At 37.8% G+C, this 17,453-nt stretch overlaps 1 protein-coding gene across 1 annotated transcript in view; it reads right to left on the reverse strand.

Moving 5' to 3' along the window:
- The window catches only part of xpnpep2 (X-prolyl aminopeptidase (aminopeptidase P) 2, membrane-bound), a 142,431-nt gene that overhangs the window by 57,884 nt on the left and 67,094 nt on the right, over positions 1 to 17,453 (reverse strand). The window contains exons 3-6 of the mRNA XM_039766060.1: positions 11,444 to 11,554; positions 10,877 to 10,940; positions 3,752 to 3,856; positions 994 to 1,080 (exon numbers count right to left, since the gene is read on the reverse strand). Coding sequence (XP_039621994.1) covers positions 994 to 1,080; positions 3,752 to 3,856; positions 10,877 to 10,940; positions 11,444 to 11,554 — 367 coding nt within the window. The remainder of the gene's footprint in view (positions 1 to 993; positions 1,081 to 3,751; positions 3,857 to 10,876; positions 10,941 to 11,443; positions 11,555 to 17,453) is intronic.

The raw sequence follows: 17,453 nt of genomic DNA on the forward strand, positions 1-17,453 counted from the left end.
AGAGTGGGTTAGGTTATTGTATGAATTAGATTCATGCATCATACTTTATGATTCATTGGCAAATTTATAAATAAGCTCATTGATACATTTATTTAGTCTGAAGACTGCTAGAATGTCTGTATTCACATGCATTTTTCCGCATTACAGTTCTGAAATTTTTACTCCATATATCCAGCAAAAGCCTACATGACAAAAGGTTGGCTGGACCTTTTTTGGCACCTAAGATGGTATTCTTCATGCTTAGCAGTTCACTTTGGTTCATCTAAGATGTTTAAGAAATAAACTTTCGCCTGATACACTAAAAGGTGTTCCCTGAATGGCACTGGCAATTAAATCATGTCTGGCACTTGTTTTTGTACATTTCTGGCAGTAACTCATGGAAGAAGCAGTATATTAGTCTTGAGATGAAATAATTCTTTTTATTTGACTATGGAAACTGTGACTTATTGCTAGGAAAGCAGTTTTTATGTTATAGAGCTATGATCCTCTACCATAATAATTACTAAACTGCTTATGGTGTTGGAATATTTGTGGTTTCCTTTACAGAGCACCAAGTAAGAAATAGAATCTATTTGAAAAGGTGCAGTTTCAAAGACACTTTATTCTTATTACTCCATCTAGGGTGCACATTGTAGATTTAGAGACACTTGCCTTGTAAAAACGTTAGTGGATTTCTCCAGTGATTTTAGTAATCTCCACTAAATCTACCACCTTACTGGTGCAAGTAGAATACTATAAAATGTATGAAATGGCACATTCATTTGATATCTTCCACCATGAAATTGTAAATATCTGTGGCCTCCTGTTGAACCCTGAATGCATGGTAACTGTCTAGTGTTCATTATGAAGAAGCTGGAAGGATACGCAATATTGGGCATAAACATGAGGTGAGGTCAGTGCTCATCAATGCCTCTGAGCAGCAGTGGTTTTGCTGTGGGGCATCTCTGTGTAAAATGATCTTGTGAGGTTAGGGAGTGTGTGTATTATTCTTACCTAAAGAGAAGAGGAAGGGATCAAATCCTATTGCCTTCTTTGCTGGAATTTCTTGAATTAGCCATTCGATGATTGTATTTACATAAGCTGTAAAATGTAAAGGTTAAATAAAGTTATACAACTTAAGCAATAACTAAATCAATAAGTTTTCCATGTGTCACAGCTGTTTCAGAGGAAGTCAGTGCTGTCACTGAAAGGTAGTCTCATTATGGATTCCATTTTAGCTCCCAATTTGGATGTAGCTGTGTGCCAAATCTCAATGTGCAACATCCTCATCACTGCCCTGGGCCTTGACAGCAAAATCATATAAATGCTTAAGCATCTGACATTCTTTGGCAATGACATTGACAATAATTTATCTTGGAAGTTCTAGTCCGATTCAGAGGCCCAGCTAAGGTCACACATTTTTATAAAAACTAATGGCATATAAGGTAGACACAGTGATTTTAAATTAGTTTTATACATGTAGCTGCATTCATTATAATTCAAAATCATTACATCATGGAGAAGTATACTTACAGCTAGGCTTATAAAATTGCCATGAACCCCTTACATCTTCAGATACAGTAATATGTCATTATTAGGGGGGCTTCACCCCCTCTAATCCCCGCCACCAGCGCTACACACCATTGTGAAAAGGGGGGGGGCTGAACACACCCCTGCTCCTCCAAAACCCCTCTTAAACGGGGATACAATGGGAAACATATACAGTTTTTCTTTTTACCTCCTCTTTGCTTGATCAGGTGCTGGCTTGCTGCTGCTGCTGTTCTGTGTGATCTGCATCTGCGCTTTGAACATTTAAAAGCCTGCACAGCAGCTGTCCTTTTGTCTCACTGCATTGTCTCTCTTCTCCACCAAACATCCTCAAACACTATTCAATGTCTTTTTGCTGTTCCGTTATTTCACCGAGTAATATTTTCCGTTTGTTTGCGCTAAATTATCTATCTATCTATCTATCTATCTATCTATCTATCTATCTATCTATCTATCTATCTATCTATCTATCTATCTATCTATCTATCTATCTATCTATCTATCTATCTATCTATCTATCTATCTATCTATCTAATGCGATCTTTACTATCATTTTTGCGCCAACGTTTTTGAATTCTTTACGATGTTCTACTTTGTCTTTTGCTGGCCCCGGGCGTGGTTAAATCTCTTGGCACAAAGTCTAGTCTCGCAGGACAGGCTGATTATTACTTTGCTTATTTTCAGAATTTGCACATAGATCATTTTTGTTCTTCTTTGCGTTCTTTTCTGCATTCTTTTCTCTACAACACTTTTGGGTCTCTTTTCGACACACTGCTGTTTCTTCTTCGCTTAGTCGTTGACGTGTCATCTAGAACATATAAAATTTTTAAGAGCTGAGAGCACAGGAAGTGTGTCTGCCAAAAGCATTTGTACAACTGAGAGGATAGATGACCGTGGTCTTGTTTGAAAATGGTTGTAAGTAGGGCGTCACTTGCAAAAGTCACCGTCTCACAGGACTTGCTTCCAAAGGTTGTAAATATGACGTGACTTGACTGTCTCGCGGGACGTGAAAGTGTCTCTCTTCAAAAGATCATGTCTCGTCGCAGGTAAAAAAGTCTCGTTTCATTCCCAAATTTTTTTTTATAATAGAGAGCTATGAAAGATTTTAAAAAGACCTTTGAATTTTATTGTTCTAGTGAGCTTGAAGGGTCTCAATAAGAAGAAACAACCAGCTTAAAAACAAACTGTTGTCATCTGATTAAACTTTTGCGAATGCGCAGTTCTAAGCAGTAATGTGCTATGCTAATGACATTGTGTCATTTTTATGTGTCTATGGGTTTCTTGTTGTTTATTTCTTACTAAACACCCTATAATGTGAAAAGCCTCTTCCCAGACTTCACTTCATAAAGTACTGAAAACTCCATTTCTTGTGCAAATCACGTTGTGATAGCATCCACCTTCCCATCTACAGCGTGGCCCTCATGTGGCCCTGTTGACCTGACACACACAATAAAGCAATCTCACAAGCTGCAGTTCAAGCCTTGTCCAGCAGAGTGCTGCAGATCTGGATGTCACATTCATTTTCTGGAGTTTCTTTCCATTACAAAAGAGACAGAAATGAAAATGAAGAGTTTTCGAGGTAAGTATTTCTTGACTCTATGACTTCTTTATTTTTTACTGGAGTTTTCATTGTTAGCTTGCACAACTGCTCTAATTTTATTTCAATTCTTTTTACAGAAGACACAGTCATATCAAAGAAGATCGGGATATGGCCATTAAATCATTGATCTTCTGCTAGACACATGGAGTCTAAAACCTGCATTTTTTCAGAATGATGTCACACAACATCTTGTGATATACGGTGTGTTCCTTAGTGCCTACCAGGACTTGCACCTCACATGTTGTTGAACCCCAGTCAAGTGTCCACAGTTGTGTTGTTGAGCAGACATACAGCCATCATTCATTCTAAAGAACTTGCTTGACCCAGGGAGGCAGTGTCATTGTTATTAGCATGGCCGGTGCTATCATTGCAGCATAACATGCTTGTATAGTATATAAAAAACTAGTACAACATAAAATAAAGAAAAATGTTATATTAAAACAAGAAAACAACAACTAATATTTTAGTAGACATTCTAGTGAGAAATAGTTTTTTGCATGATCAATGCAAGAAAGTTAGAAGCTTTGATGTTGGGAAAACCAAATACACAACCTTGAAACAATGGAATATGCACCATTGACAAATTGATTAGGTGTAGAGTTGGAGCTTTGGCCTTTCACTTACAGTCCTCATACAATTCCCAGTTGCAATCCATTTGTCTCTTTGCTTGAACCCAGTATCGACTGTCTGTCCAGAGCATGGCTCGGTTTGAAGTCACCACGGCTGTGCCTAGAGAAAAAAAAACAACAAAGCATGTTTCCAGACTCATTAAAGACTATTGGGCAAATGCATCTAAATTAACATCTATAGCTGTTAAGCCCTAAAGTATACTGGAATTAAGTGGGTGTAATGCAAAACATTAATGTGATCTCTTTAGAACCAACCAAAGTGTACTGCAATTAAAACTCTGTTTCTGCTTGCTTTACAGAGCTGTTCAAACGCCATCACACATAAAGTGAGTACATCTTTACCTTCTTTAGCCCATGATCAATGAGCACATACAGGCACGAATGCACACGCACGCATACCCATATGTGTACCAATACAGTGCCTTAACTGTTTGTAATAAACCTTTTCTAGGTAATACCCACTAAAGAAATTCATTTTTGTAACAAAGAATGTTTCTGATTGTGAATAAAGGACATGCTAAAGCAAACTGAGACGGTAGAGCATGTCCTCACAATGGCTGCGGTTTTGAGCTTTTATCTTTATAAAGAGATTACATTTATTTACCTGCTGTTATTTTGACAACAAAACCCAACTGTATGGGTGTAGAGTGACACACAAAGATTTACTGTACTAAAACAATTTGTATACTTCAAATTGGGGGCTACAGGTTAAAAAAAACTTTTGGGAAATTAAAAAATGACTTTTAAAAGTGTTATTGATCAAATATGTGTTGGACCCAAGAATAGATTTAATTTGAAGAGTTCAAATATTAGGTGTATTAGATGAAGGTGTATTAAGGAATGTTTTCTTTCCTTTTATTTTTTTATTTGGAATTATAAATGCTGCTATTTTCTGTCCTCGTGTCTAGGATATTATCAGTGAGCTTCTGATACATTTTATATCATTAGAAACTGTTAATGTCATATTTTCTATGTTATACATTCCCATTGTTATTTTTTGAATGATGTCATGTTGTTTACAGCATCTTCTGTCAAGCCACAATAAAACTCCTGTCTGCCGTGAAACTTCTGCTTGCCAAAGACCTTGCTGAGGCAGGAGAACCTATCGCCATGTTGTGGGAATTGACGATTTGAATGTCAAAATGTCACACCTGCCACACCCTCACATATTATTTCGGTTGTCTTTCTTCCAGGTTGGTTCTGCTCCCATTTCTGTTTCAGTTCATCAGTTTGGCTCAATCAGCTCATTATATCATTGATCTTAATCATGCAATGAGCAATATGCGTGCATAATAATCAAGTTTTTATCTGAAAAGTGAACTATTACTTATTAAGTACAGTACTTTCTTTGATAAAAAACAAAAGTTATGCGGTAACATTTTATTTTTTTTGGAAAATGAATGTATGAAAATGTGAAATTTGCTCTTTACTGATAACTAAAATGGGTTGCAAAATAAAAATAAATATCTTATAACAAAATGTATATTAAAAAATTAGATTAGCTAAGACATAGTACACTACATATATACTATATCTATATATATATAATTCACTAAGGCAAGACAACCATGGAAAGCATGCCGGAAGGGGCGTGGACTCACTGAGCCGCCGACAAGTAAGACACCTATGGCGCACGCAGAAGGAGCCACGCCCACCAACTCCTGGCACCTCCGAGCCACGTTGACTGTTCATAGAGGCTTGTTTCTTGCGGAGGTGAATCGCCATATGCAGCATGTTAAACGGTTTGCGAGGGGTATCCCATGGGATCCTCCAAAGAATCCTTTACAACTGAGGTTAAAACACAATGAAGTAAGCAGTCTTTAAAAACCGAGTTTTCGGTTACGACTCACGATCGCATGCACCATTGCAAACTGTTTTACTGTGTTGGTTCATTCCGTGCATTGTTATAATGTTGCTTTTCTTGCTGATTTATTACATCACTGATTTTTCAAATGTTCATTTTCTCCCCTATATACTAGGGGCTTTGCCCCCTGCTCGTTTCGCTTGCCCAAAGTGGGTGCTATATGCCAGCCACTTCACATCTCTGCTGTTCATGTTCTGAAGTAGATGTGGTCGGATCAGCTGCTAGCTTGCTGCTGCTGCTGCTGCTAAGCTGCGTGTTCTGCTTGTTGCACTGCATGTCGATCATTTAAAAGCCTGTACAGCAGCTGTACTTTTGTCTCACTGCCTTGTCTCGCCGGATGTTAAAGCGTCTGAGAAAATCACATATCGTCTCCTTCCAAGATTTTTTTTTATAATAGAGAGATATATATGAATGATATTTTAGTGCAGGTAGGAACATACAATAGAACTTAAATTGGAATCTTTGATTTGCCTGTGCATTGCATGTACTGCCTGTGACTTCAGTGTGCATCTGGGACTATGATTGTTCAGTTGAGATATTGAATAGAAAAACTTAACCAAGCTAACCTGAATAACATTTAATGGTGGTGGCCACTCACAAAGTGCTGATTTCCTTCATTTTCTAGTAGGTTTTATTTAAAATTTTTAATTGTCATTTTTCTGTGTCCTATTAGGCTTAAAATTGTGCAACTAGACTCTGAAAAAATGAGTAAATGAAGTATTATTTTAATATGCACTCTTTACCTTTTTATTTTCTTTGCAGATCCATCATGCGTCTGCATAAGTATGAAGAAGCAGAGTTTATCTAAGTGCCTTATTAGAGCCTGACAAGACACTATCTGACCCTATCAGAGCCAGCGGAGTTTGTCTTAAGAGCTGGGTGGGTGGGAAATGGCAGGAAAGGTAGGTGACATGTTTGCTGTAGTTTAAGAATGATGGCAGTATGGAAAGGCTGCTCAGTAGTACGTTGCTTGTAATGAGCTCCAGAGTATTTCCTTTTGGGACTTGCATTTAAATGTGGAACAGTTGTTTTAATTTTGATAGTGGAGAAGATGTTTGTTTTCTTTTTCCCTGTATTTTATTTTATTAAATGCTTTTTCAGTAAACAGTTCATAAAGTTGTCTGCTTGCTTTTTCATCTGTCTTTGTTTTCAATGCTTTTTCTTTCTGCCGGGTTTTTTTTTGGCTAAGAAGTTTTGTTCAAATCATTTGGTTAATTTTTCACCCTAGCATGTACAGATACTTGGTACTTCATGGTTCAGTTGAAGGCTTTATTATGAGTCAAAGGGCAAGTTCATTATTTTTATAAATCAAAATTATTTTTTCAGTCCTTGCATAGATTAATGTGACCTTGCAATCCCCCTTGTGTTTATGTGTGAGGCTGTACTTATAATAATGCCCCTCTTCCAGTGGGTTACGATTGTGGCCAATGAGGCACCAGAAGAAGTGCAAAACAAAAAACATAAAACTCATTAAAAACTATCAATAATAACATAATAAAATTATCAGCTTGATTCTTTCTCTTGATGCCAACCTTTTTTGTCTCAGTTCCTTTCGTGACGCTGTACTTTGAATCTCATATCTTGGCTGCAGTCAACTGAGAAATGTGGCCTCATACTACTTTTACATTGCCCATACATCTATGTATCCATTTTCAGGACCTGTTTAATCTATTGTTTTGGGTCATGAGTGGCTGGAGCATATCCAGCAGCCCTGAACAGAAAAGAGGAACCAGTCCTTGCAGGCATACTCAAAACAAAAAACACAGAATAAAGTAAAACCTCCTGGGATTAATGCAATGGGTATGAAAGTGACTCAGCAAGGATTAATGACATCACTGACCTTATGAAATAATAAAACTGAATCAAAAACAACAAAACCACGAGTGTTTATGTATGTATTGATGGAAATTTTTAAAAAAGTACAAGAAGTCTCCAGATAACGCCTGCTTTTATTACTAAATTAATAATAATAATAATAAAAAAAAAACATTCAAGCACATCAAGATTTCTTTGTCCATAGGGCTTCCAAAGTTCCGATATGATCTTTCACCATTATTAAAGATAGCCCATCTGTCTCAGTATTTAGTATTCAACACTGAAAACTCTTCTTGAATCAGATGGTGAGGCTGTTTCTTTTGGTTTAAAAAAAAATCCTGGCTATTATTGTAACATACTAATCCAGAAATTGCCTGCTGCCACAGAACTCTTCACTGTGTTATGGTAGCACTTCGTTTCAATGCTGTTTTGATTACTTTACCCTTCCAGGGATTAAAATCTACTCGACAATTACACAACCGTCATCAGAATGAGGAGTGAGGAGCCTGGCAGGGAAGTTGGTGGGGTCCAGATAGAATTTTGACATCCCTTTTTCCTAATGACTGTCAAATATTTTCAGTTGGCTATACTTACAGTATGAGGTGTGACAATTTAATTCCTGGAATGAACCAGCAGAAAAAATGTAGCTCTGTACATTAATGGCTACTGTCACCTCTGAAGTAATCTTCTTCCACAGCCATGCATTTCGTTAGATTGTGTTGCCACTGCTGCAAACATAACTGGGAGTTTGTTTCTGGAATACCCTTGAGTTCCCTTTTCACTTTATGTTGCATCTAGGCATTATTCATTGTGCTAGGCTTTGGTGGTCAACCAGGCCTGTTAAGAAAGCAGATTTCTCATTCTAAACTAAGTGAATGACAAAGGGCTTGTACCGGGATCTGCCTGGACTTCATCTGATACCAAAAGTGTAAGTCAAACGATGAGCTGTCATCTTTCTAGAGGCCCCTCTGCATACGTCTTGAGCCAGAAGGTAACAAATGAACTCAAGTAAGAACAAACGCCTCTAATACAAGAAATGACAACTTTGACGGACAGAAGAACTCACCTATAGGAGACACTGATTTTGTAACTGAAAGTGACTTTAATCCAATCAGGAGACGTTATAAATTTCTTTAAACCTCTGCACCAACATGAGGACTCATGGGGTTTGCTTTGGTTCTCTTAGGTGTCTCTCTCAATGAAGCTCTGAGGGAACTCCCATGGGAGCTCTGCTTTTACTCTCCGAAAATGGATGAAAACCTCTGAAACTAAAAAGCAATGAGCCGCTGTTCCTTGTGGAGCCAAAGCTGACAGACTCCTCTGTTTGTGAACCTGAGAGCTGAGATCCAGTTTGCCAAGCTAAACACTAAGCTGGTCAGAAGGCTGAGAAGCAGCCATCACTTCAAGAAGGAAACTTTAGCATCTAAACTCTTGTGCCAGAAGGAGTAATGCTCTTTCCTATGAATCTGCAGACGAAGCAGCAAATGACTTAACTGATAGAAGCACTACACACCACCAACAATCATGCAGCAAAGAGAAAGTGTGCACTCCAATGCAAGATGAATCACCCATTGAATCTGAAGCAACAACAAAGCAACGTCTCATCATAAAACATCGGACATCACCCTCTTATCAGCATCAGAAATATCTAAACATCTTCATCCTGTCATGGCAGGTTTCACTTTTGGGAAGAGCCAGAAATCACAAGGGGTTAAGTCACATAAAGGGTAGATGATCCAACTTGGTAATTGATTCTTTGGTCAGGAAGTCACTAACACTGAATGTATCATGGCTTGGGGCAGGATGTTCCACTTGTCAGACTACAGTTTAGGTCTTTTCCTTTGAATAGAATTCCGTAATCTTTGCAACACATCAAAATAGCGTTGTTTGTTGACTGCTTGTCCCTGTTAAATTAATTTATGATGGACTATCCTCTTGTGATAAAAAACAAATAATTTTTACTCACACAGGCAACACAATGTGGCCATTCCAGAAATTAAACTGTCAAAACTTGTATGTGTGTTGGTAATCACCATCATATCTCTGTGCTGACACCACCTTCTGCTCTAGGCATGAGCAGATTTTCGTGCTTAAGAATTCTAATTTAAAATTTTCAATGCTATTTAGACTGACGGACATCCTAGTGTCCTAGTTGCTGGTCCTCCCTGTGACCCTTAAGTAAAGCTATAAAACAGCTAGCGACACAGCGGACTCATTCGGAACACTCTCACTTGTGCAGGTCTCATGGACACTTCTGTAAATTACTGTTTCCTTGTATGTTAAGTCAAACTTGCAATATTAAATTAAAGATGACCTTGTTGTTCTAGTTTTGAGTTATTTGTTTTAATTTTAATTATTCATTTTTCATGACAGTTGACATGCAGTAACTAGTGGTTTGTTTGACCTTTAACAGGTGTTATGTTGTTGCATTATGTTGTCTTTTTTATGATTCTTTTCATTTTTGGTTTTAGTTGTGGTTTTATACTGTTTTACGCTTGTTTTGTTGTAAGTAGACATAAGCATTTAATCTTAAAAATGCTGTTGAAATACTTCAAATAGACTTTTTATTTTAGAGTCAGTTTGTGCTTTTTATCATTTTCCATTCAATTTTGACCTTTTGTCACTTTATTTTTCATTATTGTCTTTTGTTCAATTTAATTTAGGCTTCTTACATGTAGTTTAATTATTTTAATGAAATGTCATCAATAATGGGCAGCCTGGTGCTGCTGTCACCTCACAAATCCAATGTCTTGGATTTGAATCCCCAGCCTGGGGAAAATTATTTGTATGGAGTTTCCTTGTGTTTGTGTTTTGGTTTTTCTTTGATGTACTTGGGGGCTCCTCCCATATGCCCCAAGGTGCTCAGGTCAGGTTAATCAGTTATTTGTAACTGGCCTTGAGTCACTGTGTGTTTATGTGTGTGTGTGTGTGTGTGTGTGTGTGTGTGTGTGTGTGTGTGTGTGAGGGCCCTGTCATAGAATGGTGCTCCATCCAGGACATTATTCTGTTTTGCAGCCAATGTTACTGGGCCACTGAATTGGATTAGTGGAGTTCATGAATGTTACAGCTGGTTTTATTATTAAGTCTTCAATATGAAATAAATGGTAAAAAAGTAACTTCTTTTGCACATTTCATTCAAACTTTAACATTGATTTACTGAAAAGAGATTTGTTTCAAGCAAATTATTCACAGGACAGTCTATCTTACTTGATCTACAGTCCACAATACTCACAAATGACCACTGACTGAAAATCTCTTTCACGGTATTTGTTAAAAGGTTATATTTTCCACTCTGCTGTACTCTATTCAGGAACTTTTAGTATAAGCCAAAGTGTATGTGAAATGTGACATTTTTACTGGAAGCAACTTCTATAACATTTTCAAAATTTTATACCTCAGCAGTCCCTGATAGTTCATTTTTATATAGAACTCTGAATATACCTGCTGATCCAGAAAATCCAGATATCATTTCTTGTCTTCCATCTCGCTTTGCAATGTATTCACTCTAATATAATAAAACAAAAACCACAATATTTTAAGTGCCTTAGGTGGTCAGTCAAATCAATCAAGCAAGGTTTATTTCATACCGTATAGTGTCTTTCTCGGTGCTCAACATTTCAGATTGCTTTGCAAAGTTAACAAGAGCACAAATTTAATTAGAGTGCCATGCATAGAAAATTCAGTGAAGGGTAATTTTCAATCACTGCCCTTTCCTGAGTGATTAACATTTTTGGAGCTTGGACAGTATCAAAGGCTCTTGCTTATGAATTAAGTAAATATTAAGGATTTAATATGAAGTTCATCCTGTGTCTGTTAGGCATATGTTTGCTTATCTAGCATTTAAGTTAAAAAAGGCAAACAAGGAAGTCTATAGGACTCAGTTCTGTAGTTTGATAGACTTTCATCTGCCTGTGCTATACAGATATTTCCAAACAACAAATCTAAAAACAGATTGGAAAAGATGTAAAAAGAATTAAAAAAAAAGAAAAACAGGACTATAGGACCTACCAGATGAGCATCGTTGGAGGGGATAATGTAGGCGCTGATGTTGTAGATGGTCATCTGCTGTCTGAGGGCCATCAGCCTCTGGGTGGTGTGGACGACAGTTGGTGGTAAGTACTGTGGACACACATGAAGAATACACCTTAATAAAAGGATTCCCTAGACGTCCCTTAGATAATATAGTGTAATATACCAGAAAAATAGTTCAACTCAAAATACATTCACTTCAAATATATACAGTATGCACTATTATCTCCAGACCCATATGTCTGCCAGATCATTCTTTTATTCGGCTTACCTATTTATTTATTTGGAAAAAGAAAAAGACCGTCTTACATTTAAATTTACTCCCTGTAACTCATTATGAGTAGATTGTTGTGTAAGTGCAGGTTGGAAAGGGACAAGTAAAGGTTTGTTTCCATGCTGTTTCTTTGCTTCACTTTTGAGCACGGAACTTTACTTGTTCCCTTGCTCACAGTACGTACTCAAATTAGGTGCTAAAGCAGAACAATTAACTTTTGATTTCTTTCAGGATTATAACACTTTATTGCATATGTTTGTACAACTTGGTTTATTAAAGCAGTTGGTTGGCAAAAAATTAAGATAAATGAACACAATCAATGTTTGGATCACCTACAGAATTATTGTCTAAATCTTTACTAAACAATTTGTATCCAGAAAATGGAATTCTAATATTGGATTGTATTATTCACAAGATATTAAATGTATATTAAATATATATATTGTTTCATAAGGTAATTCTTATCATGTTTTAAAAGTCTTTGAGCATTCCGGACAAGCATTCTTTCTTAATGCGTTTATCATGGCTTGTTTTATGGAGCTGTGATTGAAAATATTGTTAATGTAGTCGGGCATCTGCATTTAATGAAACCCATTATCAACAAAGCAGATCATCTGTTAATTTAATAAACTAAATAGATAGAAATGTGTTTGTCTCCAGGGAGAAATGTAACTTTTTACAGAAGCTCATCAAATAAATTAATAATACAAAGTTGAATGATTGACTCACTCACTTACTCATCAAAAAAACATTATTTCCCATTTAGTTAAAAAGCTCAAATTTGGCAGGATGATACATCTAGAGTGGTATGTGGGTATCCACCAAAGCCCTATTTGGATAGAAACCAGGAGGTGTGCTAAAGTGTTTTTTACTCATGTGCTTAGTTTGCGGAGAACAGATGGCTATTTTTAAGGATTACAGTTTGAATCACCATTATGAGACTAAACACATAGAGAAATATAAGAACTTGACTGATGCAGAGCGGACACAGGGGTCTGAAGCTTTGCTATCTAAGCTACAAAAGCAATAAGAACGTTTTTTAACCAAGCTTTACACATGCAGGGATGGAGCAGTTAAGATCAGCTTTGTGATATCCTGCAAAATCACAAAAAACAGTAAGCTGTTCTCTGATAGGGAATTCATCAAAGAGTGTTTGGTGGACTCTGAAGTGCTACTATGCCCTGAGAAGATAGAGGCATTTCAGAACATGCCCCTCTCCAGGCAAACCATAACAAGAAGGATCGAGGACATCGCTGGAAATCTGGCGCTTCAGCTGCAAAACAAAGTGGTCAATTCTGACTTTGTCTCCTTGGTTCTGGACAAGAGCTGTGATGTCCATGACACAGCCCAGTTACTTATCTTTGTACATGGGATAACAAAAGATTTTGAGATTAAGATTACGGAGGAGCTGGCAGCAATGCGCTCAATGAAAGGGACAACGATGGGAAGCGGTTTGTTCAAGGAGATAAGTGGGACAAGCTGGCAGGTGTGTTACAACAGATGGTTGTCTAAATCTGACAGGGAAAAACGAAGTGGATGCAAGATAAAGTGACTGAAATGAACCCAGAACAGAAAGCTGTATTTTTGCATTGTATTATACTGTACATCAGGAGTGGTTGTGTAAGTCTGTGCTAAATGTAATCATTTTATTGATGTTGTAACTAAAACAGTTAACTTCAGAGCAGGACAAATGCATTGAATCACAGTTTGTTGCACTTTTGGTGGAGCATGAAAACGAACGAACATGGTGACATAAGGTATCTCAGAGCTGTCAGATGGCTCAGCCTGGGCAAAGTGCCTAAAAGAGTATGGGACCTGAGAGTTTTGTGAGAAGAAAGGCAAGGACATCCCTGAGCTGTCAGATGCCGAATGGTTGGCAAGTCTTGCATTTGCTTTTGATGTGTCTACATTAATTAACAAATTAAATACCAAACGTCAAAGCAAAGGCCTCTATGCGCATGAAATATACAGCCTGGTGAAGGCTTTCATGAGAAAATTGCAGTTTCTTTCAAGCCATTTGGAGAGAAACATTCTCACTCATATACCATCATTGAAAGTAGTTCTACCATCAGATGATCACCTCTGCAGGTACTCATCCATGTTAAGAGCACTGCAGGGTGAGTTTTCAAGGAGATGTGAAGATTTCAAAACAGTTGAGAGTGAAATGCGCATGATTTCTTCCCTCTTCATTTGCATTGTGGTAAATGTACCTAGTAATGTTCATCTCAAACTCATTGACCTGCAGTCTGATACACTACTGGCAGAGCACTTCAAATCAGTGTTTTATTTTTCTCTCAAAGATGGGAACTTTCAACACAAGAGGAAGAATGCTCAGAAGATGTTGGTTCTCTTTGGATCTATGTGAACATATGTGAATAAACATTCTCAATGATGAGGTTGAACAAATCCAGATACAGATCATCTCTCACTGACAATCACTTGTCAGCTGTCCTTCGCATATTCACCTCATAGATTCAACCTGACAGTGCACTTGTTCAAGCCCAAGACAGATTAAATTTATCTCACTGAACAAAGAAGATAAAAAAAGGTTGGTCTCATCAGCGACGCGGTTGATGGACCTCAACAGTGGTGTTATTTTACCCTTTTTTTTCTACTATCATCCTGACATATCATGTATTTACTCATCTTGAGAGGATTTAATTACATTATACAGTACAAAAGTATAAATAAGCATGAACAGAAAAGATTGAGGCAGCTAAAGTTCCATCAAAGTATAAACTGGACTCAAGTTCACAGTATGGCGTTCCAGAGACTCACCTGGAACAAATGGGCAAAGGAATAGATCTGCCAGGACCTGATGCTGCTGCATTGGCCCCAGTCAAGAGTGAAAGTGAGAGTGAAACTGTGAGTGAGAATTCTTTAATTCCAGGAGGATTATTGGAATTGAGCATTGCTTTTTTATCGCCACTGTCAACTACAGCTAATACCTCCCATAAGTCAGCAGAGAAGACTGAAACGCACTGTCCGAGATGAAGGTAATGAATGGCGTACTCGGGAGGGACAAAAATGATATAAACAATGACATAAACAAAGAATGATATAAAGAAGGGTATAAAGAAAGAAAGAAATAAGAAAAATGAGAAACAGCTTCAGGATATAAAAGGCCTGGAGAAATGTTTTAAATGCTACACGTAAGTTTACTGCAACATTTACTGAAATTCTAGAAGAAAATTGTTGAAAAAATACAGGAAAATATGATAAGTTTGAGAGTAATATTAAAGTACTTGCTGCTCAGCTTGAAGATGTTAACTTGTATTGAAATAGTTAAACAATCGACAAAATGAAAATGCAAACAGCTACTAAATCAGAATGTAAAGGGCTCACTGACAAACTGGCTGCGCTGGAAGTTAGATATAGAGGGAACAACATCAGAATTGAAGGTCTCCCTAAAAACTGTGAAAGTCCAAACCCAGTGAAATTCATAGCTGAACTACTCTCTAAAAAACTGGAGAGGACTTCAAATCAGACAAATCCGAGAAGCCTGATTGTCAGTTTCAACAAACTATGAGTTAAAGAAAACTTGATGTCTCTTCTCAGGCTGAAAGAGGAGATTCTATTTGAAAATAACCCCATTTGTATTTTCCTAGATTTCTCCCCTTCAATACCTGCTAAATGCACTGTATTCTACATCATTAAACAAAGTTTACGCAGATCCAATAACAGATACAGCTTCTCGTTTCCTGCCAAAATGAAAGTGTTTAATGAAGGTCAGTTTTATATTTTAGGCCTCCAGATGAAGCAGAAAAAGAGCTAGGAAGACTGATCCCGACATCCTTTTGAAACACGATCATGAGTCCATATTGTGTGTCATATCATGTCCTGGCAAGGCAATGAAGATTGTGCTTGCATCTCGGTCCATTTGCAATGTGACATTTGCCATAACTATACATTTTTTTTCCTTTTCTGCCACTTTTTTTCTTTTTTTTTTAAACTTCAATATGTATATTGCAATTTCTTTCATTGAATGTACATACATTTTGACAACCACAAAGTAACTGGCTATTTACAGTGTTTTTTTTTCAATTCATAATTTTGGTTTATTGTTTCGGGAATGTACTATCATACATAATCTCTATTTCCAAAGAAACCGTTTAACATCATTCCCTACGTTTATTGTATTGGGACTGTTTAAGATCATATCCTAGGTTTATTGCATTTGGACTATACCATCATAAGATATTTCAATTTTAACCTTTTCTACACCACTGCTGGTGGGGGTTGTTTTATTTTGGATGCGCTCTGCCTCTTGATATACCATAAGACTGGGACTTCGTGAAGTGTGGTCTAGCCTAACTTGGGGAAACAAAATGGTCCTGGATCTTGGTTTTTATCCAGGACACTCACAAGTCCAGACATTCAGATTACTTACTTTGTCTCTCAAGTGCACTGATCAGAGCCTCCATTGATTCCGCGAAGATCACAGCATCGTCAGCAAACACAAAATCAGTGAATCTTTCTTCACCAACTGATGCCTCACAGCTGCTGGACTCCACGACCTTGCTCAACATGCATTACATGTAAACACCGAACAGAGTAGGAGCAAGAACACACCCCTGATGAACCCCAGAATCAACTGTGAAAAGCACAGAGGTTCTGACTCCACTCCACACAGCACCACTGGTGATGATATCCAGCAACTTTGAGGTGATCCTGTGAAGTGTCAGGGTGTCCCACTGGGCAGCTCGATCAAATGAGTCGAATGCTTTACAAAACCATGAATCTATACTAATAAAAGGCAAAGCCCTCACTCACTGACTCACTCACTCACTCACTCACTCACTGACTCATCACTAATTCTCCAACTTCCCGTGTGGGTGGAAGGCTGACATTTGGCAGGTTCATTCCTTACAGCTTCCTTACAAAAGTTGGGCAGGTTTTATATCAAAATTCTACGCGTAATGGTCATAACTGGAAGCTGTTTTTCTCCATTTACTGTAATGGAGATGAGCTTGAACGCCGTGGGGGTGGAGTTTCGTGTGACATCATCACGGCTCCCACGTAATCACGCAGTACATAGAAAACCAGGAAGACCTCCAAAAAGCGCTGAAGAAAACATGCATTATATAATTGAGAAGGCAGCGAAACAATAAGAAGCGAGCGAGTGACATATACAACCATATTCATGAGTTCTGCTACTTCGGAAACAAAGCACGATGTAAACCTACACTTTAAATTAAGTTCATAGACAGGCTGCCGCTGGCGTTTGTAATTTAGTGCCTGCCCATATAAGGCCGTCCGTCAGCGGCAATCCAATAGCAAACTCCCACTAAATATTCACGGGTGAAGGACTGTGCTTATGCAGAGGAAGATGAGATGGTCAGGGTGGTGTTTGGTACAAACTCAGCGAAACTGCGAGAGAAAGTTTTAAGTGCCAGGACTAAGGTAACATTAAATACAGCCACGGACATAGCATGAGATGGCACCAGCACAGCTGGGAACCTTCGATGCATGTACACCGAGCGGCTCACATGAACTGACGGAGTGCACAGATAAAAGGCAACAGTTCCAAAGAGCTGAACAAAACCAATTACACAATTGAAAAGGCAGCAAAAATATGAAGCGTCTGATAAGCATATTCATAAATCCAGCTACTGCGGAAACAAAGCACACGGTGGAAAAAGTCAATGTCCGCTAAAGGAAGACAGTGTAAAAAAACCGTGCATGCAGTGTGTCAGGTCTCAGATAAAGAAGAAG

Source organism: Polypterus senegalus, chromosome 10 (assembly GCF_016835505.1).
Source record: "Polypterus senegalus isolate Bchr_013 chromosome 10, ASM1683550v1, whole genome shotgun sequence".
In the NCBI taxonomy this organism is placed as follows: domain Eukaryota; kingdom Metazoa; phylum Chordata; class Cladistia; order Polypteriformes; family Polypteridae; genus Polypterus; species Polypterus senegalus.